The sequence below is a fragment of the Trichosurus vulpecula genome, chromosome 3, assembly GCF_011100635.1.
Source record: "Trichosurus vulpecula isolate mTriVul1 chromosome 3, mTriVul1.pri, whole genome shotgun sequence".
Lineage (NCBI taxonomy): Eukaryota > Metazoa > Chordata > Mammalia > Diprotodontia > Phalangeridae > Trichosurus > Trichosurus vulpecula.
In genome coordinates, this window is record NC_050575.1 from 200,178,342 (window position 1) to 200,206,015 (window position 27,674).

The 27,674-nt window shown below is 37.4% G+C and overlaps 1 protein-coding gene across 1 annotated transcript; it reads right to left on the reverse strand.

Moving 5' to 3' along the window:
• Positions 1–232: 232 nt before the first annotated feature.
• On the reverse strand, positions 233–27,674 carry DDX27 (DEAD-box helicase 27). The gene is made up of 21 exons (XM_036752068.1): positions 27,479–27,674; positions 26,283–26,429; positions 11,872–11,931; positions 11,451–11,616; positions 11,066–11,112; positions 10,828–10,911; positions 10,581–10,686; positions 7,586–7,759; positions 6,878–7,028; positions 4,049–4,148; positions 3,761–3,902; positions 3,482–3,635; positions 3,171–3,252; positions 2,857–3,034; positions 2,219–2,325; positions 1,881–1,971; positions 1,577–1,671; positions 1,365–1,488; positions 1,100–1,187; positions 479–553; positions 233–386 (listed from the first exon to the last, which is right to left on the reverse strand). The coding sequence occupies exons 1-21, from the start codon at positions 27,569–27,571 to the stop codon at positions 368–370; spliced, it is 2,283 nt and encodes a 760-aa protein (XP_036607963.1). The 5' UTR covers positions 27,572–27,674; the 3' UTR covers positions 233–367.

Genomic DNA, 27,674 nt, shown 5'->3' on the forward strand with positions numbered 1-27,674 from the left:
TATATTCCTTCTCAGGCAAGAATAGTAACCTCAATCCCCATCCCCGCCTTTTGGAAAGAGTCATGGTACAGATTACTGCCAAGGTATTCCCAGTCCCTACAAAAGAAATGCAACTGCATTGTTTCAGTTGAGTAGATGCCCTGGATAGGGAGTGTTAAGAATGTTTTTATCTGGCATGGACAGGTTACACAGCAAGAAGACTTTAAAATAAAGATGCTCAAAGAAAGATCAGTTATTTAAAAATAAATGCAAACTAGAGACTTTTAATAGTTTTCAAAAGAGGATTTTTACAATCAAAACAATGGAATTGTATTTCCCCTAGGGAAGGGATTAAAGGCTTAAACTGTGTTTCTTCAGGTAACTATTGCTACTTCCTCCTCTTGTACCTGTAGAAAGAAATCAACAGAACTATGGTCATAATCTACTTACTTGAAGAGGGGCCAGGATCTTATTCAATCACCAAGCCAACAGCTTTTACCTGGATTTAGATTTGAAGTTTCCTCCTCTCCTTGGGTGGAGTAAACCCATCTGTTTCCGTTCTTCAAAGGTGGGGCTGTGATCAACATAGCAATCATGCAGGATGTTAGGTTGTGGACAATTTTCTTATCACCACAACTGTTCCCAATAGGCAAAAGAACAACCTTCATGTTTTGACCAGAGAGAGAACATGTCTTTTGGAGAAAGCTGCATCCAGGTAAGCTTCTCTCCTTAGCTTGTCTATGTAGTAAATCTATAGGGAAAACTTCACTTCTCATTTCTACATAAGAGTGGAGACATGAAGCCTAGAGACTGGTCCTAAAATTCTGAACTTTTATCTAATTCTCCAAATTGTTACATGTGGAAAAATGTCAGCTTTAAAGGAAGGATGACAATTCCAACCTGCTTGTCACATATGCCAGAAGTGGACTTACAGCAGATTCTCAAAAAACATGCTTACACTGTAAGTAAAGTTAAATTTAGGGTTCTATATGACTACCGAGCTTTGGCAGCTGCCACTCTACCCTACATTTTCATTAAATGTACCATTTTAATTGTACAGCAGTATACATATATTGAGTATACACAGTATGAATAACTTTAAATGATTTTAAAATCCTACCCAGCTCGATACTGTTTCAAAGCCTTCCTGCTAGTGTTGGTAAGTTCCTCATCAAACACAGATTTCTTCACCTTCTTTTGCTTCCTGCCTATAAAAGGAAAGATTCAGTTATAAATTCAGGCCCAGTACCTTGAAACAAACTTCAATGTGTTCTTCACTAGGTCACTAAATGTCCTTAGCCCAGACTGATGTCGTGGCATCCTGGCTGGGCATCAGACAATGTTCCTGCCTGATTTACCAAGGACCAGAGGAAGTGTTTGCCTACCTGGGGCTGGTGATGGCTCCTCCTCAGGCATGGCTCGTGCTCTCTTGGCCCTGCGATTCCTCTTAGCCAATCGCTCAGCAAACATCTGTGACTTGAGAATCTCAAATTGAGACCTTTCTTCTGGCTGTAGAGGAGGGTGGAAAGTGAATAAGGATCTGAACAACTGTAACCCACCAAGCTCCCCAGACCTTGACATCCAGACTCCAACTCACTATCATTTCCCCCTTTTTCTTGGAGTCCTTCAAAAACTTCTTTCTCTTTTTCTTTCCCCTCAAAGCCAAGTCAAACTCTTGTAGGGCCTTTGCAACTAAAGAAAGAATGAGGACACAAAATTCAAGGACTGTTTCCTAAGCAATGAAAAATTTCTATCATAAAGTTAGTAAACAACCACAAAGTAAAAAGCTCTGCTTCAAGAAAAGTCCCTGATTATCATTTACAGATTCTTATTATTCTCCCTCATGGAGAGAGTGACTAAGAACCTAAAATGTATCAGGAGAGCCTGATCACGTAACTCACTTTTTTCCTTTTTCCTCTCCTCTTTACTCTGGAACCAGGTCCGCTCTGGCTCTTCATTCCCTTTCTCTAGGAGTCGTTTTGCTGTATTTATCTGTGAGAAAGACAAAAGTGAAACAGAGCATGCCTGCCCAAGATTGGTGAACCAACTGGCCACTAATAAGGACATGTTTTAGCACATCCATTACTCCACAAAACACCATCAGTGATGAGAGCCTGCCACCTAAGATAGTTGCTGAAACCAATGCAGACATCAAGCTTCCTAGATGAAAGACCAAAACAAGACCAACAAAAATAGGTTTCCTACCAAAGTAAAGGAGCCATTTCCTCCTGTTGCTTACCTGGGCTTCTGAGTGCTGCATCTCCTTCTCCTCAGCCTCTAGTCTCAGGACTGCATACACATCTTTCTCCATCTTCTCAATCTTGTCTCGGAATTTTAGGATTACATCTAAGTGGGGTGAGAAGAACTAAAATTGCAAATAACTGAAAGAGGAACAAACGAATGAGGCCAACAATGATGTATAGAAGTGGCATAAAAGGCATCATTAAGGATATAACTAGAAAAAAGCGCTAGGCCATTCATGAAGTAAGAGGCATAGCAGAATCTATAATATTCTAATAAAACAAAAAGACCTCTTATGGAAGACAAAGACTTGTACAGGATGAGAAGGCGTGGATAGTTTGTGATCTGTATCAGTGATGGATTACCCACAATGATGAGCTCACAGATCTACGCCAGTAAACTTAATGAAAAAGGAAAGCCTAGAAGGGATTTAAAGGAAAAGATAGATCCAAGCCTCCCTCATTTCAATCAGAATGATAAATGAGAAGTATGGTTTTTACCTAACGTAACTTTGTTGACAATTACAAATGAAAGATACAAACCATTTTTTTTGTCCCAACAGTGAAATTTCCTATCTCTTCCAGAGAGCTGGGATAGAGGAAGAACTCCTGATGGAAAGATATCCAGAGCACCTACCTTGAGGAAGAATCCTGGCCTTCACAGGTGCTTTGGCCGATTTCACAATCTCCTTCAACATCTTACGTTCCTCTTCTCCCACCAGAGAGACAGAGCGTCCAGCCCTGCCAGCACGTGCTGTTCGGCCTACACGGTGCACATAATGTTTGATGGTGTTGGGCATTGTAAAGTTGATGACCTGGAAGGAAGAAATTGAGTATAACAGAGGTAAAGTCAGTCTTATAACTGAGGGGGATTGAGGAAAAAAAAAACCAGGTCTCCCAACCAGTAATAAAAGTTCATTCAGGAGTTTGTGAAGAGATTAATTGTCTCACTGTTTTGACACCTTCAATGTCCAGTCCTCGGGCAGCCACATCTGTGGCCACCAGGATGTCAATCTGCTCATCCTTGAAGCGCCTTGAAATGAAGAATAGAAAAGATCAGAGTGACCCAGTAAATGTTCAACAGGGAGCACTGACTAATGGAGACAACAAAGTTAGAAAACCTTAATTTTTGTTTCTAATTCTGATACTGGTACTTTATATCTTAATGAGAAAGTTTGCCCTTCCCCAATCCCACTTCAGGAGGCCTATGTGAATTTTGTGAAGTTCTTTGGCCCATTTCCCAAGATACTCCATATTTTTACCTTAGGGCTTCCAGACGCTGTGTTTGAGAGAGATTCCCATGCAGCTCTCCCACCTGCAGCCCCATAAGCCCTAGAAGAATGTGCATACGATGAGCCTGCTTCTTCGTCTGGGTGAATAGCATCACATGGTCTGTAAAAGTTCGTGTCAAAAGAGCTGAGAGGAAGAGAGAGATAAAGGTTATAAGCAAGAAACAGTCATAGTATCACACACCTCTCCAAGTTCAAAAAATAGAAGGAAAGCCTCCCCTAAATCCTTTGCTCTAATTCCTCAGCTCTCACCTGACACAATGGCTTCCCGGTCTCCTTCTCGATTAGGTCGGATTCGAATGAATTCCTGCCTTAGGAATGGAGCTACATCTGTGTTGCTATTCACAAAGATCCGGACAGGATTCTTTAGTGAGACTGAGGCCAGATCTTTCACCTACCAGGCATGAAAAAAATTCTAGTTCATTTACAAAAGAAAAGGGGTTGCCCTTGAGACAATTCCCCTTCCCTCAACCCTGGCACCAGATACTTCAGCATGCCAACCTGAGTTTACACATGCTGAGATGAACTGCAGAAGCCCACCTCATCTGTCATGGTGGCTGAGAAGAGCATGGTCTGGCGGTGATGGGAACACAACTGAATGATTTCTTTCATCTGTTCCTCAAAGTACTCATCTAGCATCCTGGAAAAACAGAACTACCATGAGACAAATACAGGTTTGGTTCTTGCACTCAAATACAGAAGTAAAAGCCCAAGACTTGAGAGGAAAACTGGGGCAGAGGAAGACCCAAATACAAAGGTCTAAAATAAAAATACTTATAGATAATATTCAAAGAGCAAGATACAAATAACAACAACCCCATAACTAACTTTTCTAATAAGTGTGTTATGACAGGGTTTCCTGACATATTGGACTTGTTTCCTTTACTAATATTTGGCTACAGAGGTAAAAAACAGAGGACAGAAGAGGAAAGATATTGTTTGAGAAATATGATTTGGCAAAGTCAATGCAACCAAGATTAGGAGGGAAGCAGAAAACTGCAAAAGAATTTTTACAACTAGTGTCTCTGATAAGGCCTCATTTCTAAAATACATAGAGAACTGATTCAAATTTACAAGAATACAAGTCATTCCCCAAATGATAAATGGTCAAAGGATATGAACAGGCAGTTTTCAGAGGAAGAAATTAAAGCTACCTATAGTCATATGAAAAATGCTCTAAAGCACTATTGATTAGAGAGATGCAAATCAAAACAACTCTGAGGTAACACATCACACCTATCAGATTGGCTAACATGACAAAACAGGAAAATGATAAATGTTGGAGAAGATGTGGGAAAGTTGAAACACTAATTCATGGTTGATGGAGTTGTGAGCTGATCCAATCATTCTAGACAGCAATTTGGAACTATGCCCAAAGGGTTGTGCATACCCTTTGACTCAGCAATACTACTTCCAGGGCTGTATCCAAAGAGATCATAAAAATGGGAAAAGGACCCACATGTACAAAAATATTTATAGCAACTCTTTCTGTGGTGGCCAAGAACTGGAAATTGAGGGGATGCCCATCAATTGGGGAATGGCTGAACAAGTTGTGGTGTATGAATGTAATGGAATACTACTGTGCTATAAGAAATGATAAACAGGCACACTTCAGAAAAACCTGCAAAGACTTATACAAACTGATGCTGAGCGAAGTGAGCAGAACCAGGAGAACACTATACACAGTAACAGCCCCAGTGTGTGACGACCGACTTTGATAGACTTTGCCTTCTCAGCAATTCAAGGTCCTAAAACAATTCCAGAGGACTCGTGATGGAAAATGCCATCCACATCCAGAGAAGGAACTATGGAGTCTGAATGCAGAGCGAAGCAGACTATTTTCTTTTTTTTGTTATTCTGTTTTGTTTTTTTCTTTCTCATAGTTCCTCCCATTCATTCTAATTCTTCTATACAAGATGACTAATGTGAAAATATGTTTAATAGGAATGTATATGTACAGCCTATATCAGATTGCATGCCATCTTGGGGAGGTGGGAGGGGGGAGAGGGAGAAAATTTAAAACTTATGAAGTCAATGTTGAAAACGAAAAATAAATAAACTTTAAAAAAAAAAAGAAACATCCATCTTGGAATGGGGGGTAGGGTAGAAATGGGGAGAAAGTTTGTAACTAAAAATCTTGTGGAAATTAGTGTTGAAAACTAAAATATTAAATAAAAATGATTTAAAAAAAGAAATATGATTTGGAATAGGGGTAACTGATAAGTTTAAACTGGAGAAGAGGATGGGTGTATAGTAATCCCTCACAATCACAAAGGGTTTTAAGGTGTAATAAAGCACTTTACGTGCATCTTGGCTAGTTCACAAGTGTGTCAAAGTCTGAAAGGGGCCAGAAAACACTCATGGTTTTTTAAGTGATCACTTAAATCACTTAAATACTCTTCTTCAACAGTAACCTGGAAAGCAGTCTAGAATTAAAGCTGCAAAAGTATATACAATCATTGCCCACAACTGGAACTAAACCCCAAGAAGGATAATATAACAACAAAAAACCACCTGTCTACATAAAAATAATCCTAGGACTACTATTTGTAACAGCAAGAGATTGGAAAAAATTATCAATTTCCAATCACTGTAGAAAACGAAAACAAATTATGGCATATGAACATAATGGAATATTACTACATCTTATGAAAAATTCAAAGGAATTTTGGGAAGACTTATACAAAACGATACAAAGCAGGAGAGAGAAAAAAGCAGAACCAGAAGTAACAAAATAGTTTGGTTTGGTGGGGTGGAGGTGAGGGTGGAGGTTTGGTCAGACCTGAGATTTCATTGGTATGAATTCCTGGTACTGAAACTTCCTTTACCAACGGAAAGTAACACTTGCTCTGCCACTAAGAGGTAAAAAAGATTTGCCTGCGGCACTGAGTACTAAAGTGACTTGCCCACAGACACAGCTGTTATCTCCTAACCCTGAAGCTGGCTCTCTATCCACTGCCACGCTACCTCATAAAGATAACAATAACAGCACAAAATCAGCTTAATATGCATGCAGAAAGTTATCAAAAAGAATTAGGGACACAAACATGATATGAGTACTACTACATCAACAATATATGTATCTGTTGGGATTAATAGTTAATAATTCAAGGTTCAGACACATGTACAATCATTACACCCTGTTATTTTCGTTGGGTTTCAAAGTCTGTATGCTTGTTTTACTTCTTTTCATATGCTCTAGTTCATATATTTGAATATCTGTAACTGTCAATGAAAGTCAAAATAAAATTCTCTATTTCTTTAAAAGTGGGCACTATACCCTGTAAACTAGAGGGAATATGAGCTATGGCTGTTGCCATCAGGTTCTCAGGATCCCAAAGTCACCAGAACAACAAGCTTTCTACTTACCTGTCAGCTTCATCCAAGATGAGTACTTCAATACTACTCAAATGGAAGGAAGGGCAATTGTGGAGATGGTCAATGAGCCTACCAGGTGTAGCAATGAGGATATCTGGCCCAGCCCGAAGAGCTGCCTCCTGCGATTTCACATCCAAGCCACCTAAGGAAGAAGAGCCCAATGATGTCATGACCCTTTAGAATAGAAACAATATCTGAAGAATGGAACATCTAAGATGCTAAAGGGAAAGCTCATAAATACTTGACAATTTATAGGACAATTAATCATTGGCAGGAGACCTGCTCTCTCACCCTTAATCCATCCCAGTTCTCAACTAATCATGACAAAATGTAAAAATTAAGAGATAGTATAGACAACTAAGGCAATACCATTCAGAATAATTAATAAAGCTGCACCATAGGTGGTAACCTTAGTGGTACTTGGAATGTGAGGTGGTATGAAGTTTAAAGAAGTCAAAACCTTGGGAAATGATGCCATATATTCTATAGCTAGAAACTCAATAGCGTTTTTTCCTTAATGGTGGTAGCAAAAGCATAAGAATAAAAGGAAACAGAATTTCTTCGGAAGAAAAAGACCCACTTCTTTTTTTGTACTTTTACCAAAGGTCTCATGACATAGTGAGTGCTTTATCACTAACAAAGAATTACTCCAGAATTTCAGCTACTTTAATGTTTTTAAGATTTTAGCAGGCAACTTACCCACTGCAAGGCAGGTGGTAACAGTGCTGAACTGGGCCAGCTGCTTGGTGACAGAGTGTACCTGAATGCCCAATTCTCGGGTGGGAACTAGCACAAGTACACGGGTTATGGGGGCCTGTCGAGGTTTATAGATAAGACGCTCCAAGACCGGAAGGGCAAAAGCAGCTGTTTTACCTGAAGAGAAAGATAATGAGAAGTAAAGAGAGGATTGACCAGTGGCATAGGCATACTCAGAGCATATGTTGGTCTGCACTGGATAAAGAGTTTCCTGATAAGGGGAAAGGACATCAACTCTAGAGAGCTCACAATAATGAAAAAGGAAAGACCTAGATAATACAAAGCAACCTAAGATAATTAGTACTTGACCCCCAAATGCAGTTAGAAACCTACTTTCTTTCTCACATATATATGCCCCTTGTATCATGGATTCAATAGCCTTCTCAGTTTAGAAATCAGCTGGTTGCAAATAAAGGAAAGAGTGAAGAGAGAAATAAAATATTGCTCTTCACGAACTGCCAACAGTATATGAAACCACATGGCTTCAAATAAAGACAGCCTTGGGCTCCCAAACTGAACTAGTATGAAGTCTGAGTACAATATAATCAAATAGTGCTATGACAGCAACAAGAAAAGCTGACATTTACATAGCACTCTAAAGTTTGCCAAACACTTTACATATATTATTTTACTTGTTCTCCACAACAATCCTGTGAAATACATACTATTACTATCCCCATTTTTAAAATAAGGCCATTTAGAAGCAGTTAGGCTTAAAATTAAACAACTATATTTGAACAAAAACAAATGTTTTTAAAAAATTTTTAGATAAATATTTCAGGGTTTCTTTTCCCTTCAAAGAGATGTCATTCTTGCTAAAGGAGACCCAAAAAAATACTGAAAAATACACTGAAGAAAACAACACCTTAAAAAACAGACTAACTCAAATGGCAAAAGAGCTCCAAAAAGCCAATGAGGAGAAGAATGCCTTGAAAGGCAGAATCAGCCAAATGGAAAAGGAGGTCCAAAAGACCAATGAAGAAAATACTACTTTAAAAATTAGATTGGAGCAAGTGGAAGCTAGTGACTTTATGAGAAATCAAGATATTATAAAACAGAACCAAAGGAATGAAAAAATGGAAGACAATGTGAAATATCTCATTGGAAAAACCACTGACCTGGAAAATAGATCCAGGAGAGAGAATTTAAAAATTATTGGACTACCTGAAAGCCATGATCAAAAAGAGCCGAGATATCGTCTTTCAAGAAATTATCAAGGAGAACTGCCCCGATATTCCAGAGCCACAGGGCAAAATAGAAATTGAAAGAATCCATCGATCGCCTCCTCAAATAGATCCCAAAAAGAAATCTCCCAGGAATATTGTTGCCAAATTCCAGAGCTCCCAGATCAAGGAGAAAATACTGCAAGCAGCCAGAAAGAAACAATTTGAGTATTGTAGAAACCCAATCAGAATAACCCAAGATCTGGCAGCCTCTACATTAAGAGATCGAAGGGCTTGGAATACGATATTCCGGAGGTCAATGGAGCTAGGATTAAAACCTAGAATCACCTACCCAGCAAAACTGAGTATCATGTTCCAAGGCAAAATATGGATTTTCAATAAAATAGAGGACTTTCAAGCTTTCTCAGTGAAAAGACCAGAAATGAATAGAAAATTTGACTTTCAAACACAAGAATCAAGAGAAGCATGAAACGGTAATCAAGAAAAAGAATAAGAAAAAGAAATTGCAAGGGACTTACTAAAGGTGAAATGTTTTGTTGACATTCCTACATGGAAAGATGACAAGTATGATTCATGAGACCTCAGTATTAGGGTAGCTGAAGGGAATATGCATACATATGTTTATGTATATATATGGGTGAATGCGTATGTATGTATATATCTATGTGTGTGTGTGTATATATATATATATAGAGAGAGAGAGAGAGAGAGAGCGAGCGGACATAGGGTGAGTTGAAGATGAAGGGAAGATATCTAAAAGAAATAAAATCAAATTAAGGGGTGAGAGAGGAACATACTGAGAGAGGGAGATAAGGAGATATAGAATGGGATGGATTATCTCACATAAAGGTGGCAAGAGGAAGCAGTTCTGTGGGAGGAGGGGAGAGGGCAGATGAGGGGGGAATGAATGAACATTGCTCTCATCAGATTTGGCCTAAGGAGGGAATACCATACATACCCAACTGGGAATCTTACCCCACAGGAAAGAAGAGGGAAGAAGATGAAAAAAATGGGGGGGATGATGGAGGGGAGGGCTGATGGGGGTGGAGGTAGTCAAAAACAAACACTCTGGAAAGGGGACAGGGTCAAGGGAGAAAATTCAATAAAGGGGGATGGGTTGGGAAGGAACAAAATATAGTTAGTCTTTCACAACATGAGTACTGTGGAAGGGTTGTACATAATGATACACATGTGGCCTATGTTGAGTTGCTTGACTTCTTAGGGAGGGTGGGTGGGAAGGGAAAAGGGGACAGAATTTGGAACTCAAAGTTTTAAAAACAGATATTCAAAAACAAACAAAAATGTTTTTGCATGCAACTAGAAAATAAGATACACAGACAATGGGGCGTAAAAATTTATCTTGCCCTACAAGAAAGGAAGGGAAAAGAGGATGGGAGGGGAGTGGGGTGACAGAGGGGAGCGCTGACTGGGGAACAGGGCAACCAGAATATACGCCATCTTGGAGTGGGTGGGAGGGTAGAAATGGGGAGAAAATTTGTAATTCAAACTCTTGTGAAAATCAATGCTGAAAACTAAATATGTTAAATAAATAAATAAATAACAAAAAACAAAGAGATGTCATTGTAGAGACACGCCCCACATTCAAATAAATATGCTGTATACTTAAGAATTTTATACTTAAACTCAATACTGATGGCAACTACTAAAGCATGGCGACCGAATCACACATTTCAACAAGATTTCCAATTTTCATACTAAGACAACATCACTCAATCTTTTTTCTCAAATCTGACCTGTCCCAGTGGCTGCACAAGCACAGATGTCCTTTCCTAATAGCCCCACAGGGATGCAGGCCTTCTGGATAGGGGTAGGTTGCTTGAAACCCATGGTTGTAATGGCCTGAGGAGATAGAACTAAGTTAGGCACAGGGGAATGAAAATTCCTATTTTTATAAACCACGCATTGCAAAAAACAATACTTATGCCCAACCTAAAGCCAACCCCTCTACCCATGCCCACAGCACACAAAACAGCCTTATACCTTCAAGAGAGGTCGAGATAGATTCATGTCCTGGAATGTGAGGTTTTCGTCATACTGAGAGGCTTCTTCAAAAAAACCCGTTTCCTACAGAGAAAAAACAGAAGGCTATCAGAAGTAAGCAACAAGAGAGGCCTTATTTTCATAAGAGTAACAATATAGAAGCCAGATAACCCCTTTGTGACCAAAAAGTCTTATAGGAACTGGACAGAACATCAGGATTTCCCAAAACCATGATTACCTTCTCTCCTTTCTTCTGTTTCTTCGTTTTCTTCACTTTCAGCGTATCTACAGAGGGAGGACAAAAATGATTATGTGGGACAGGCTGTATTTGCTGTTTGTCTCTGCACACTAAGACCTGAGGTGGAATTCAAGGACTTCTTACCCAAACTGAGTTTCAGTAATACAAAGAAAGTATCTCGTAGATGGATGCATAAACAAGCTGGACAGTTTATTAATAGAGGAAGAGACAAGGTTCCAAAAAAAGCATTGGATGCAGAGCAGAAAACAGGATCCAAAAGAAAACATCTTAATACAATAAGGAGCCGACTAGGAAAGAAAATCCCATATGAAACAGGCCTCCTTTTTTCAATTCATTTTGCAAGACTGTGCAGCACAACATTTACCTGCTTTGGTAAGGATGTTTTCATCAGTTGATGAATATTCTGACTCTGATTCTTCCTCTTTTACCTCTTCTTCATGCTCTCCTTCAAAGTCATCTTGGTTTGCCTTCTCAGAACCCTCATCTCCTTCCTTCTCATCTACTGTTTTCCCAGATTTGGCTTCTTTTTCCTGAGAAGGGAATCAAAACCATATAGTCATAGCAAAATCTAGAATTGGATGAAAATAGGTATTTAGGTCAACAGACTTATTAGTTATAAGGGTTCTAAATAACTAATAGTACACATTGGAAGAAGCACCTTCTTTGCCCCAACCTACACACAAAAACCCCAACACGAAAGCATTAAAGGAAAATTGAGGGATTCTGAGTAGATAGCAACGTTGGGGGTTCAACTAAGAAAAAATCACCCTGCCCTTCTTTCTCACCTCATTCTTCCGTTTTTTTCGGACTTTCTCAATCTTGTCATCTAGTGTTGTGGCTGCTCTCTACCAAAAAAAAAGAAAATTGAAGAAAAACACCTTGTTTGAGACAGATCTGTGTAAATACAATTATAAAATACTCTTGAGAGAAATAATGACAAATATTTTAAAGAATATTAACTGCTCATTATTGAGCACTATGAATATAAAAAATTAACGATAACACATCATTTAAAAAGATATATATGCACATATTTTTAAAAATGATAAAAATTAAAGATGATATGCCAATCCAACTACCAAGGAAGTATTTTATAGAGGAAAAAGAAATAAGTCATTTGAAGAAGCAAAAGTTCTAGAACTTCAAGGGAAAGAATGAGGAAAAAAGGAATGAAGGGGGGATTAGTACTTCCAGATACCCTATTATAAAGCAGGAATCATCAAAACTATCTGATACTATCCAAAAATAAATTAGTGGAACAGACTCGATAAGCAAGAACGAAAAACAACTAAACCCAAAGATCCAAGTGTTTCATAAACCAAGAACATAAGGTATCTAGGGAAGAAAGTCCTTTTTAAAAGAAAAGCAAGTTATACACAATCACAGACATATTGATTCTGTGATGACCAACTTTGATAGACCTGGCTCTCCTCAGCAATACAAGACATCAAAGACATCTCTAAAGGACTCAGGATGGAAAAAGCTAGCTACATCCAGAGAAAGAACTGTGGAGTCTGAATGTAGATTGAGGCTCTCTATTTGCTCTCTTTTTTTGGTTTTGTTTCTTCTCTCTCATGATTCATTCCATTGGTCATAATTCTTCTTTGCAACTTGACTATTGTGTAAACAAGTTTAATGCGAAGGTTTATGTAGAATCTATACTGGACTGCATACTGTCTTGGGGGGCAGGGGGGAGGGGAGGGAAGGGAAGGGAAGAAAATTTGAAACTCAAGAACATCTAAAACTAAGTGTTGTAAACTAAAAATAAAAAATCTAATTAAATTTTAAAAAATAAAAATAAAAGGAAAGCAAGGAAGCAGCTTAGTAGAAATTAGATTTAGACCAACATCTCACACTATATACTACAATGACTACAAAATGGGTATGAGACATGAACGTAAAAGATCACATAAAGATCATACCTCAAAAAATTAGAAGAAAATGATATCAGGTGCCTTTTACAACTATAGATGGGAAGAATTTTCAAACAAAGGATACAAGCTATTACAAAACATAAAATAGACCATTTTGATTTCATGAAATTAGAAAGGTTTTGCATGAACAAAATCAATGCAACTAAGGGCAACTGCCAAATAGGAAAAAATCTCTGCATCAAATAAATTTAAGAGTCTGAAAGCAAATATATAGAGAGAATTAATGCAAACATATAAGACGCTGAGCAATTCACCAATGGCAAAGCAACAGATATTTTTTAAAATGGTTCTTAAAAGTATCACAACTATTAATAACTACATGAAAGATTATTCTAAATCACTAATAGTAGGAAAAATAAAATCTAAACAGCTCTGTGGTTTTATCTCACATCCAACAAATTGGCAAGGATTAAAAAAGATGGAAATAGTCAATGTTGGAGAAGCTATGGGAAGACAAATACACTGGTGATTGGGCTCTGAATTGACCCAATCATTCTGAAAAGCTGTTCCTAATTATGCAATAGTAACTAAACTATTTGCCCCAAAGATCTCACTGCTAGGCAAGTATCCCAAAGAGGTAAATGGAAAAAAAAAATGGGAAATGTCTTACCTATTGATTCATCCATTCATTCTTTTTATTTTTAGCCAACACCTTTCATGGTAGCAAAGAATTAGAAACAAATCAAGTTCCCCAAATTTGGGAAATAACTAAACAATCCATGGTGCACAAAAGTAACGGATTAATATTATGCTATAAGAAACAACAAATAGGAAGAATTCGTAAAAGCATGGGACAGCTTTTACTATGTGACGCAAAATAAATAGAATCAGGAAAACATATACGAAACATGAAAGTAAAATAAATGGAAAAGCAAAAAGAAAAAATAAGTGCTATTTAATTAAGACCTTGGAAACCAGAGAAGAACTGATGAGAAAATGCACTTCCTTCCCATCACCGAAGAGGTAAAAGAATAGAGGATATTGTAATGTATTGTGGTCACTAAATTCAATGATTTTGCTGAATAGCCTTTTTTCCTTTTTTTCCTTTTATAATCTCTGGTAAAAAGAATGACTCTTATGTTATATGATATAATGCAGTATTATTCCACTGTTAAAAAAGGATGAAATGCAGTTTCAAAGAAACCTGGAAGACCTATGAACTAACGTAAACCGAAATGAGCAGAACCAGGATAATCAGTAATACCATAAAAAACATTGTAAAGAAAAACAATTTTGAAAGACTTCAGAACTCTATTTAATGGAATAATGTTCTATAGAACTGATGATGAAACATGCTACCCACTTATTGACAAAGTGCAAAAATATAACTCCATGGGAGGGACTAAGATGAACGATAAAACATATTTTCAGACATAGCCAAATTGAGAATTTCTTTGCTTAACTATGTATATTTGTTATGAGGGCTTTTATTTTCTTTTTTCCCCTTAATGTCAGAGGATGAGAGAAAAGAGGAACAGAAAGAAAAGTTACTGAGATTTTTTTTTTAATGCAGAGAAGACAACAGAAAAGTCAGAAAGAGGTATAAAGAGGACAACTGTGAAAACTATACGGCTGAGCTTTCATATTTAAAAAGGAAAACAAGTTACATGTAAGAGATCTGCAGTTTCATTATAATCTGTTCCCTTCTGTATATGGAAATGCCTACTTTATTTGTTCTTTGCTAAGGCTTGGATAAAAATTTTTTAAAGAAACAAAATAAAAGGGACAAAGGCAGTCAAGATGGCAGAGCAGAGGAAGCATTCCAGCCAAACTCCAGCATTCCCCTCCAAACAACATTAAAATATGTCAAACTGAATTTAGGTGTAATATAGCCCACACAAGGTCAGGGTGAGACATTCTGACAACCCAAAGCAACTTGGGTCAGAAGGAGTGGTCTGTGACACTGGGGTGAGGAACTAGTTAGAAGCACAGCATGGCAAGGCAAGCAACACAACCTGTGGGCCTTGCAGAGACAGTAGCAGCAACTTCAGGTGCTCTTACCACCCAAGAGATGGCAAGGGGTTTAGAAAATTGGCAAGAAAGAGATTACAGGGGTCTCCTATGTTGACACTAGATGCACGATGGAGTACTGTTTGGCAACTTCATTGCCTATTAGCCAGTTCCAGGTCACAGGTTTGGGCCAGAAAGAAGCACTAACACTTTCAAGAGAACAGAACCTCTACCTGGGAAAAGACCAGAGCACAGATCAAGAGAACAGTGACCATGCCTCTTCTTTGGTCATATGACCTTGGAAGCCTTGAAAAATTACAGACTCCCAGAACTAGCTATGAAAATAGCAAGGCAAAAAAGTCTAAAGCTTGGAGCAGTGACTCACCTCAACTTCCTACCTACATTGAGCAGAGTGAAGCTCTAACATAAAACTCAAAGTCAAGAAACAAGCTGAAAAAATAAGCAAATACACAAAGAATCTAATTATAAAAAACTATCATGGTGATAAGGAATCTCAAGATATAAACTCCAAAAACAATGAACTGAAAACATCTACAAGCAAAGCCTCAAAGAAAAAATGCACACTGGACACAAGCCCAAAGAGAATTCCTGGACAAGCTAACAAATGGAATTTTTTTTAAAGCAAAAAAAGATTTTAAAAACAAATTAAAATGGTAGAGAAAAATTGGAAAAAGAACTAAGAATAAGGTGAGAAAATTATGAAGAGAGAATTAAGAGCTAGGTAAAAAAAAAAAGGTATAAAGAACTCCTTAAAAAGCAGAAGTGGACAAATGGGAAAAGAGATATAAAACTTCACTGAAGAAAAAAATTCCTTTAAAATTAGAATGTGTTAAGCAGAAGCTAATGCCTCCACGAGACATCAAGAAACAAAGTCAAAAGAACGAAAAAAAAAAAAAACCAGAAGAAAATGTGAACTATCTAAGAAAGCATGGAATAGTTCATCTGTCAGATTTATGGATAAGGGAAGAATTTAGGACCAAAGAAGATATAGAGAGCATTACAAAATGTAAAATAGATTATTTTGATTATATAAAATTAAAAAGTTTTTGTACAAACAAAACCAATGCAACCAAAAATATAAGGAAAGCAGAAAACTGCCGGGGGAGGATTTTTGCAACAACTATTTCTGACAAAGGCCTAATTTCTTTAGTATATTGAGATTTGAGTCAAATTTATAAAAATACAAATTATTCCCTAGTTGATAAATAGTCAAAGGATATGAACATGCAATTTTCAGACACAGAAATAAAAGCAATCTATAGTCATACGAAAAAATACTCTAAAACACTATTGATTAGAGAAATGCACATTAAAACAGCTCTGAAGTACCATCTCACACCTATCAGATTGGCTAATATGACAAAAAAGGAAAATGTTGGATGTTGGAGAGGATGTAGGAAAACTGGGACACTAATGCACTGTTGGTAGATTTGTGAACTGATCCAACCATTATGGAGAACAATTTGGAACTATGCCCAAAGGGCTATAAAACTGTGCATACCCTTTGATCCAGCAATAGCCACTGCCAGGTCTATATCCCAAAGACATCCAAAAAAAGGGGAAAGGACCCATTTGTACAAAAATATTTATAGCGTCTCTTTTTGTAGGGGCTAAGAATTAGAAATCGAAAGGATACCCATCAATTGGAGGTTGTCTAAAAAAGCTGTGGTAAAGGAATATTACTGTGCTATAAGAAATGACAAGCAGGATGATTTCAGAAAAACCTGGAAAGACTTACACAAACTGATGAGTAGTGAAGTGAACAGAACAAGGAGAAAAATGTACACAGTAAGACAATATTTTATGATGAAGAACTGTGAATGACTGCTATTTTCAGTAATGCAATGATCTAAGACAATCCCAAAGGATTAATGATGAAGCATATTACTCACCTCCAGAGAAAGAACTGATATAGTTTGCACTATTTTTCAGTTTTTTCATTCTTTTTCTTTTATTCAAGTCTTCTTGTACAAAATGACTAATATGGAAATGTTTTACATTGATTGTGTATTTATAACCTATATCTGATTACTTACTGTCTCAGAAGGGGAAGGGAAGGGAAAGGGAAAGAGATAGAATTTTAAACTCAAAACTTTAAATAAAAATGTTTTTTAAAATGTGAAATATCTCATTGGAAAACAACTGACCTGGAAAATAGATCCAAGGGAGATAATTTAAGAATTATTCGACTAAGGGGCAGCTAGGTGGCGCAGTGAGTAGAGCACCAGCCCTGAGTCAGGAGGACCTAAGTTCAACTTGATACATGTACTAGCTGTGTGACTTTGGGCAAGTCGCTTAACCCCAACTGCCTTGCCAAAAACAAACAAACAAGAAAAAAAAAAAGATTACTGGACTACTTGAAACCTATGACTTAAAAAAGAGCATAAACATCCTATTTCAAGAAATGATAAAGGAAAACTACTCTGATATCTTAGAACCAGGGGGCAAACCTAAAACTGAAAGAATTCACTGACAACCTTCTGAAAGAGATCCTGAAATGAAAATTCACAGGACTATTATAGCCAAATCCCAGAGCTCCCAGGTCAAGGAGAAAATTTATAAGCAGCCATATGATATTCAAATATCATAGAACCACAGTCAGGATCATGCAAGATTTAACAGCTACCACAACAAATGAAAAGAGGGCTTAGAATATGATATTCCAGGAGGCAAAGGAATGAAGATTACAGCCAAGAATAAAATACCCAGCATAACTGAACATTTAATGAAATAGGGAACTTCTATAGAAAAACTGACATTCAAACACAAAACTCAAGAGAAGCATAAAAAAAAAACCCATGAAAGAAATCATAAAGGGACTTAAGTTTAAACTGTTTCATTCCTATATGTGAAGAAAATAGATGTAACTCCTAAAAATGATATCATTAGGACAAGTAGAAGGAGTCTACATCGAGCATACGTGGCTCGATTATGTTGAGATAATCTAAAAAAAAAAATGGAGGGGCAAGAAAGAGGGATACACTGAAAGGAGGGAGAAAGGAGAAAAAGAATGGGGAAAATTACCTTACACAAAAGGAAGAGTTTTTTTAGTGGAGGGTAAAATGATTCTTACTCTCATCTGAACTGGTATCTCGAATAAACTTAATAAAGGTAGACTGAGGCACATACTCAGAGCAGAATCAGTTTATTAACATATGACTGTTAACAAAGTGGGTCAGACTGTCCACGTCAGTAAAGCCAGTGACCCCAATGAGAAGCAGACTCCCTTTACTGACACACAAGAAAAGGACCTTGCTGGAATATTATGTGGAATATTATGACCAGCTATACTAACAAAATGGTCCGGCAATCACACCCCTCTCTGACAATTAAGGAAGTTAATTTATGGGAGCCATCTGCATCTTGTAATCTTTGCTAGGAGATCAAAACTGCCAGACTTGTGTCTCTCTGAAGAGATAAAATTTCCTTTATGGGAATTTCACGAGGACAGACAAGAATGGAGAACGTATCTTTCAGGAATGACACCAAGTAAATTGTGGTGCTTAAAAATAACAAACATGTCCTGGAAGTTACCAGTATGAGGCATAACATCTTCTTTTAATTATACCTTTAAATTAACTCAGAGGGAAAGCCAAATTCCTCAGCTCATATAGCAAGGTGGTTTCAGGCAGATGCATATTCAATTATAAAATTAATATAGCATAAAAATAATTACATTGTAAAATCAATAAGTAGAAACTCAAGGTAATATTAATTGATCTTTTCATTCGTTAAAAAAGGAAAAACACACACACACACTCAGTCGTTATAGAAATCTATTTTACCCAACAAGGAAGTAGGAGAGGAAGGAGCAAAGAGAAAGGAAAGGGCAGAGTTAAAAAAAAGAGAAGGATAAACGAAAGAAAATATGATGAAAGAAAATAGTAAATATAACTGTAAATATAAATAGGATGAATTCACACATAAAATGGAAACAGATACAAGAATGATTAGAAACCAGAAACCAGGAACATACCGTTTGCAAGAAACACAAAGACACACAAAGTTAAAAAAAGAGACTGGAGCAGACTCTACTATGCTTCAGTTGAAGTAAAAAAAAAAAAAGGCAGGGATAGCAATCATGATATCGGACAAAGCAAAAGCACAAATAGACCTAATTCAAAGAGATAATCAAGGAAACTATATTTTGCTCAATGCTACCATAGACAATAAAGTAATATCAATAATATTCAACCAAATAGCATGGCACCCAAATTATTTATTTTTTCATTAAATATTTTATTTTTTCCCAAATTAAAAATAAAAACTATTTTGAACATTCTTTTTTTTTTAATTTTGAGCTATAAACTCTTCTCCTTTCTTTCCCTCCCACACCCCTCTAGGTTATACATGCTCACTTACACAAAACATTTTTCCATATTAGTCATGTTATGAAAGAAAACACACACCGAAAGAAAAATCAAAGTTAAAAATCTATCACCTCCATCAGTTCTTTCTCTGAAAGTAGACTGCATTTTTCATCATTAGTCCTTCAGAATTGTCTTGGATCATTGTATTGCTGAGAACAGCTAAGTCATTCAGTCGATTATTATACACTATTGCTGTTATTGTATACAAGGCTCTCCTGGTTCTGCTTGTTTCACTTTGCATCAGTTCATGTCTTTCCAGGTTTTTCTGAGCATCCTGCTCATTATTTCTCATAGCACAACAATATTCCAACATAATCATTAACTTGTTCAGCCAATCCCCAATTGATGGGTATCACCTCAATTTCCAATTCTTTGCCACTAAAAGAGCTGCTATAATTTCTTTGGACATGAGTCCTTTTCCTTTTTGTTTTGTTTTTTTTTTAAATCTCTTTGGGATACAGACCAACTAGTGGTACTGCTGAGTCAAAGGGTATATCAAAGGGTATAATGCACAGTTTTATAGCCCTCTGGGCAGAGTTCCAAATTACTCCCCCAAAATGGTTGGATCAGTTTACAACTACACCAACAGTGTACCAGTGTCCCAAATTTTCAACATTCCCTCCAACATCTGTCATTTTTCTTCCTGTCATATTAACCAATCTGATACGTGGTACTTCAGAGTCATTTTAATTTGCATTTCTCTAACCAATAATGATTTAGAACATTTTTTCATATGACTATAGATAGCTTTGATTACTTTATCTGGAAAATGCCTGTCTATATGCTTTGACCATTTATCATTTGGGGAATGAATTGTATTCTTATAAATGTGACTCCATTTTCTATATATTTGAGAAATTGGGGTTTTTCAGAGAAACTTGATGTGAACATTTTTTCAGTTACAATTACTAACTGTATTTCCCTCAATGTTTTCCCCATTTATCCTCTTCTCTCTTTCTTTCCATCCTGTCTGTCCTCAAAAGTGTTTTGCTAGAAATAAATGAATTTTTTTTAAAAAATGTTTTGCTTCCGATTGCCTCCCCTAATCCACCCTCCCTTTTATTAGCCCCAACCCCCTCTTCTTTTATCCCCACTCCCCTCCCACTTTTCTGTAGGGTAAGATAAATTTCCATACCCAACAAAATGTATGTATTACTTCCTCTTTGAGCCAATTCTGAAGAGAGTGACGTTCATGTACTCTTTCCTCAACTTCCCCCATCTTCCCCTCTTCTGTAAAAGCTCTTTCACATCTTTTTAATGGAAGGTAACTTACCCCATCCTAACTCTCCCTTCCCCCTTTTCCCAATGCATTCCTTTCTCACTCCTTAATTTTATTTTTTTAGATAATTATTCCATCATATTCAACTCATACCCATAACCCTCCATCTGTGGATACTCCTAAATGCCCTAATAATGAAAAAGTTCTTAGGAGTTACAAGTAACATCTTCCCATGTAGGAATGTAAACAGTTTAACTTTATTGAATCCCTTGTGATTTCTCTCTCCCATTTATCTTTTTATGCTTCTTTTGAGTCTCGTATTTTAAAGTCAAATTTTCTATTCAGCTCTGGTCTTTTCATCAGCAATACTTAAAACTCTTCTATTTCACTGAATATCCATTTTCCCCCTGAAAGATTATACTCAGTTTTTTTCAGGGTAGGTAATTTTTGGTTGTAATCCTAGTTCCTTTGCCCTCTGATCTTTAACTTGGAAGCTACTAAATCTTCTGTGATCCTTATCATGGCTCCACGATATCTGAACTGGCTTTTTTCTGACTGCTTGTAATATTTTCTCCTTGGAGTTGTGAACTGATTCAACCCTTCTGGAGAGCAATTTGGAACTATGCCCAAAGACCTATAAAACTGTGCATGCCCTTTGACTCAGCAAAACCACCTCTAGGTCTGTATCCCAAAGAGATCATAAAAATGGGAAAAGGACTCACATACACAAAAATATTTATAGCAGCTCTTTTTGTGGTGGCCAAGAATTGGAAGCTGGAGGGAAGCCTGTCAATTGGGGAACAGCTGAACAAGTTATGGTATGAACGTGATGGATAGTATTGTTCCATAAGAAATGATGAGCAGTCAGACTTCAGAAAAACCTGGAAAGACTTACATGAACTGACGCTGAGTGAAGTGAGCAGAGCGAGAAAAACATTGCATACAGTAACAGCAATATTGTGCAATGACCAACTTTGATAGACTTGGCTCTTCTCAGCAATGCAAGGATCTAAGACAATTCCAAAAGACTCATGATGAAAAATGCTATCCCCATCCAGAAAAAGAACTATGGAGTATGAATGGAGATCAAAGCATACTATTTCCTCTCTCTTTTTTTGGTTGTTGTTATTTCTTCTTTCCTATGGTTTCTCCCATTAGTTCTACCTCTTTACGTCATGATTAATGTGAAAATAAGTTTAATTCGAATGTATACGTATGGCCTATATCAGATTGCACACCATCTTGGGGATGGAGGAGAGGAGGGGGGAGGCAAGAGGAAGGGAAGGGAGAGGGAGAAAATTTAGAACTCAAAATCTTATGGAAGTGCATATTGAAAACTGAAAATTAATTAATTAAATTTTTATTTTCTCCTTGACCTGGGAGCTCTGGAAATGAATTGTAATATTCCTAGGAGTTTTCATTTGGGGATCTCTCTCAGGAGGTGATCAGTGGAGTCTTTCACTGTTTTACCCTCTGGTTATAATATCAGGGTAGTTTTCCTTGATAATTTCTTGCAATATGACATCTAGACTCTTTTTTTTGATCATGGCTTTTCAAGTAGTCCAATAACTTTTAAATTTTATCTCCTGGATCAATTTTCCAGGTCAGTTGTTTTTCCAATGAGATATTTCACATTTTCTTCTAGTTTTTCATTCTTTTGATTTTGTTTTATTGCATCTTGATGTCTCATGGAGTCATGAACTTCCACTTGCCCAATTCTAATTTTTAAGGAATTATTTTCTTGATTGAGCTTTTGTACCTACTTTTCCAATTCTCCAATTCTACGTTTTAAGGCATTCTTCCAGAGTGAATTTTTGTGTATCTTTTTCCATTCAACCAATTCTACTTTTTAAAGCACTCTCTTCAGTGGATTTTTGTCTCTTTTACCATTTGGCATATTTTTAAGGTATTATTTTCTTCAGTATTTTTTTAATGCCTCCTTTACCAAGCTATGTTAACTCTCTTTTCATGATCTTCTTGCATCACTGTCATTTCTTTTTCCAATTTTTTTTCTACCTCTATTACTTGATTTCTAAAATCCTTTTGGGGCTCTTCCAGGAATTCTTTGTGGGCCCAAGACCAATTCACATTCCCTTTTGATGCTCTGGATGTAGCAGTTTTGACTTTGTCTTCTTCTGAGTTTGTTTTGATGTTCCCTGTTGCCATGGCAGTTTTCTATGGTCAGGATCTTTTTTAGTTGTTTGCTGATTTTTCTATCCTGTTTCTTCACTTTTTATTTTATATTGATTTTGGCTCTGCTCTTGGGGGGAGGGGAGGAGCAGACTAGGCGTACTATCCAAGCTTCAGGTTTCTCATGCTGCCACTTTCAAAGCCAGTTTTTTTTGAGGGGTGGGGAGGGAGTGCTGGGGGGAAAGAAAGTTTTCGGTTCTTCAAAGGTGGTATGACCTAAGAACATGTGTGTTTAGTACTTTCCTGGCCTGTATTCTGCTTTGTGAGAACCCACAAGGAACTGTGACCAGGGTCCCCACTTCTCTGAGGCCTCAAGCTCTAATGTGCTAGCGCTCCTCCTCACCCTGGGACTTCAAACCAGCACTGTAACTGAAATCCAATATGGGAAAGGCAACAGTCTTACACCCAGTGCCAGCAAAGGGTAATCTCCTGTAATCTCCTTCTGATCAGTTGTACAGCCCCCTCTTTCCCCTTACCACCTGTGGACTGAGAGCTTCAGAAGCCACCACAGCTACTGATGATGATTCAGTCACCCCCAAGGCCTGTTGCTTGTTTGCTGTGGCACAGCCTGCAATGGCACAACCTTCCCTGCACTGCACTTCACTTTTACCAGTGCAACGGGCCTTTCCAATTGACCTCCTAAGTTGTCTTGGGCTGGAAAATTGTTTCACTTTGTCCTTTTGTGGATTCTGCTGCTCCAGAATTTGATTTGAAGTATTACTTAAAGTTGTTTGAAAGAGAAATAGGGAAAGCTCAAGCAAGTACCTGCCTTTTCTCCATCACCTTGGTTCTGCGCCCCCTTCCAAATTCTTAAATATAAAGTTAAATGAGCTACAGAAGGAAACAGACAATAAAACTATACTACTGGGGGGGGGGGGGGCTCAATTTACCTCTCTCAGAACTAGATAAAACTAACCTAAAGAAGTTAAGAAATAGAACAAAATTTTACTTTTTGATCAGCAATACCACTACTAGGTCTGTATCCCAAAGAGATCATAAAAATGGGAAAAAGACCCATATGTACAAAAATATTTATAGCAGCTCTTTTTGTGGTGGCAAAGAACTGGAAATCAAGGGAATGCCCATCAATCGGGGAAGGAGCAGATGGACTTCATAATAACCTGGAATGACTCCCCTGAGTGAGGGGAGCAGAACCAGGAGAATATTGTACACAATTACAAACACATTGTATCTGTGATGACTAACTCTGATAGACTTGGCTCTTCTCAGCAACGCAAGGTTCTAAGACAACTCCAAAAGACTTATGATGGAAAAAGCTACCCACGTCCAAAGAAAGAATTATGGAGTCCGAATGCAGATTGAAGCAAACTATTTGCTTTTTTTTTATTTTGGATTTTTTTTATTCCTTCTTTCTTGTGGTTCATCTCATTGATAATAATTCTTCTTTACACCTTGACTATTGTGAAAATATGTTTAATGTGAAGGTATGTGTAGAACCTATATCAGATTACATGCCATCTTGGGTAGGGAGAGAGGAGGAGTGAAAGGGAGAGAAAATTTGGAACTTGTGGAACAGAATGTTATAAATGAAAAATAAATTTAAAAGAAAAAAAAATAAAATTTTTAGAAAAGTTAGCTATGTTAGACCTCTGGGAAAACTGAAAAGCAATTTGGCAGAAACTAGGCATAAACCAATATTTCCCACCATATTATCAACACAAGGTCAAAATGTATATGTGATTTATTCATAAAGAATGATATTGTAAACAAATTAGGAGAGCACAGAAAAATTTACCTGTCAGATCTATGGATAAGGAGAAGAGCTTATAACCAAAGAACAGAAAGGATCATAGGAAGTGATAATTTTGATTACATGAAATTTTAAGTTTTTGCACAAACAAAACCAATGCAGCCAAAATTATAAGGAAAGCAGGAAACTGTTTCTCTGATTAAACTTATAAAAATAAGAGCCATTCCCTAATTGATAAATGTTCAAAGGATATGAACAAACAGAAGAAATCAAAGGTTTTATGAAAAAATGCTCTAAATTACTATTAATTATAGAAATTATAGCAGCTCTTTGTGGTGACAAAGAATCATAAATCGAGGAAATGTCCACCAGTTAGGGAATGGCTGAATAACTTGTGATATATGATTGTGATGCAATACTATTGTGCTCTAAGAAATGATGAGAGGATGGTTTCAAAAAAAACCTAGGAAGATTATTTATATGAACTGATGCAAAGTGAAGTGAGCAGAACCAGGAAAACATTATACATAGTAATACCAATATTATAATGATAATCAACTGTGAAAGTTTTGGCTACTCTGATCAATACAATGATCCACAAGGGTTCCAAATTACTCACGATAAAAAGTGCTACTGACCTCCAAAGAGAGAACTGACAAACTGAGAATATATTGAAGCATGTTGTTTTTCACTTTTTCAATCTTCCTTTTTTTGGGGGGACGGAGGGATACACATGGAAATATGTTTTGCACGACTTCCCATGTCTAATGGGTATCATATTGCTTGCTTTATCAAAGAACAATGGAGGGGCTGGAAGGAAGGAGATAATTTGGAACTCTAAGTAAAAAAAGAAATGTTAAAAAAAATAAGAGGGGGCAGCTAGGTGGTGCAGTGAGTAAAGCACGGGTCCTGGAGTCAGGAGGACCTGAGTTCAAATCCGGCCTCAGACACTGGACACATGTACTAGCTGCGTGACCTCGGGCAAGTCACTTAACCCCAACTGCCCTGCCAAAAAGCAAAAATAAAAATAAAAATAAAAATAAACAATGAGAGATAAAGCTCTCTCAGTAAGATAGGAGGATACATTCAGAAATGAATGTGATTTTAACAACAAAAATCATCAGCAAAAATAAAATTTTTTAAGATACAGTTTGTAACAAAGAAAGCAAGAATACCTTTCATGATTCAAGAAAGAAACATCAAAAATTCACAGGACATATATGAAATGAAATATGTGATAGAATATAGAGAAGCATGGAAAGGATTATATGAATTGAGACAAAGTAAAGTTAAGCAGAAACAGGAAAATAATATACATAATGTCTACATCAATGTAAACAGAAAGAACAACAATTTTAAAAAGCATTCAGAATTGAATACTGCAAAATCATAATGATCAAGCTTGGCCCCAAAGAAGAGTTATGAGAAGGCAACTCTGCAGAAGTAGGAGACTTTGAGTGTGGAACACCTCATTACGTAACATCAGACTTTTTTGATATATTGGCTAGTTTCCCTGAAACTTGTTTTCCTCTTATTTTTTCTTTGCTAATAGAGGATTTCTCTCAAGAGAAAGGGGGTGAATAAGGGAGTAAATATAGGTGAAGTAAAAGAAAAGCTATCAATAAAATTTTATTGTTAAAAATTCACAGTATAATTCCAAATGGAACTCATGGGTCCACTGGATACAGGAATAATGAATGTCAAGTTAAGTAACTAATATTCTGATCCTGGAACCCATTCTCCTGACCCCCAAATAAATCAGGACCCCTATCTTCAATTTCCTTATTACCTCAAAACTCACCTTCTTCTTGAGTTGACTCATAACATCAGCCATGGCCCAGCTCCCATCATATGCTCCCTCCTTTTCAGTAAAAACAAAGTCTGGATTGAAATCAACGCTCCGATTCTTGCGCAATGCCTGTTTTTTTCTGCCCAGCACAATGGGCTCCTGAAGAGAACAATGGGAAGTCGTGTCAGAGTTGGTGCCCAACAGAGTTGAGAAATGGGAAGACTGGAAGATGGAAGCAATCTCATTCTCACTGGAAACCTTTATTTTTTTCTTAAACAAATGTTTATACCTTTTTTGAGAACTGGGAAGAAACCTTATGAAATATACTAAATAGAATCTGAAAAAAGCCTCCCATAATTAGGTTAAAACTGTCTTTCAAGACTTGCTTCAAAGTACTTGCCTGCTTTACCCTTCCTCAAACTTCCCTATTTCTGTGTCTTTGCTCACGTTTCCCAAGGCTGGAATGCCTTCCTACCTCTAACATCTTCACCTGCTGAAATTTTTATTGTTGTTGTTTAGTTGTTTTGGTCATGAACGACTCTTCCTGACCCATGTAGGGTTTTCCTGACAAAGATACTGGAGTGGTTTGCCATTTCCCTCTCCAGCTAATTTTCCAGATGAGGAAACTGAGGCAATCAGGGTTAAGTGTCTTGCCCAGGGTCACACAGCTAGTAAGTGTCTGAGGCTGCATTTGAACTCCAGATCTCGAGCTCTGTCCACCTCGCCCCCTGAAATTCTACCCAACTTTAAAGACCCCCGTTAATAAACCATTTCCTGTAACACTGACTACTCTCAATGAAAATGCCCTCTCCTTCCTCTGAACCTCCAAAGCAATTTGCACCTTTATTATGCGTTCACTCTGCTTACTAACTTTGTAACATAGTTATTATTACTCATTTTATATACAATGATGGAGCGTATGTTAACTGACTGCATCATCAGCTATTCTCGTTCCACCATGACCACCCTCACCCAAGAGAAACAGGGCCCTGTTTATTGAACTCGCAAGATAAATGTTTCCACCAATCCATTCACAAGCATTTGTCGGGCACTACCGAAGTGCCAGGCTCTGTGCTAGGGGCTGGAAATCGAGAAAAAGGAAACAGTCCCTGCCCTCCCTATATAACTCGAACGCGGTCGCTTTCTAGCACTTTTTTCCACTGATCCACGCTGCATCTCGGAGAGGCAACCAACAACCCCCCACCTACCTCTTCCTCATCATCTCCGCTGTCGGACTCTGGTTCCAGGGGCCCCTCATCGTCTTCCCCGATAGTCCCGATCAAGTCTAAACCCTGAAGCATGGTGCTTCCACAAACACTTCCCGTAGCGCGCGTGGAGATCCTCCAGCACTTCCGCTTCAGTCACCACTTATTTCCTCCCTTCGGCCATCGTCACTTTACGCAT

Excerpts from the sequence above, each read along its gene's own strand:
- DDX27 (XM_036752068.1), bottom strand. The coding sequence starts at position 27,571 with ATGCTTCAGGGTTTAGACTTGATCGGGACTATCGGGGAAGACGATGAG. Across the intron at positions 3,903-4,048 it reads CAGCCACCATGACAGATGAG|GTGAAAGATCTGGCCTCAGT; the intron begins GTGGGCTTCTGC and ends CATGCCTGGTAG. Across the intron at positions 1,188-1,364 it reads GGAGCCATCACCAGCCCCAG|GCAGGAAGCAAAAGAAGGTG; the intron begins GTAGGCAAACAC and ends TTCCTTTTATAG.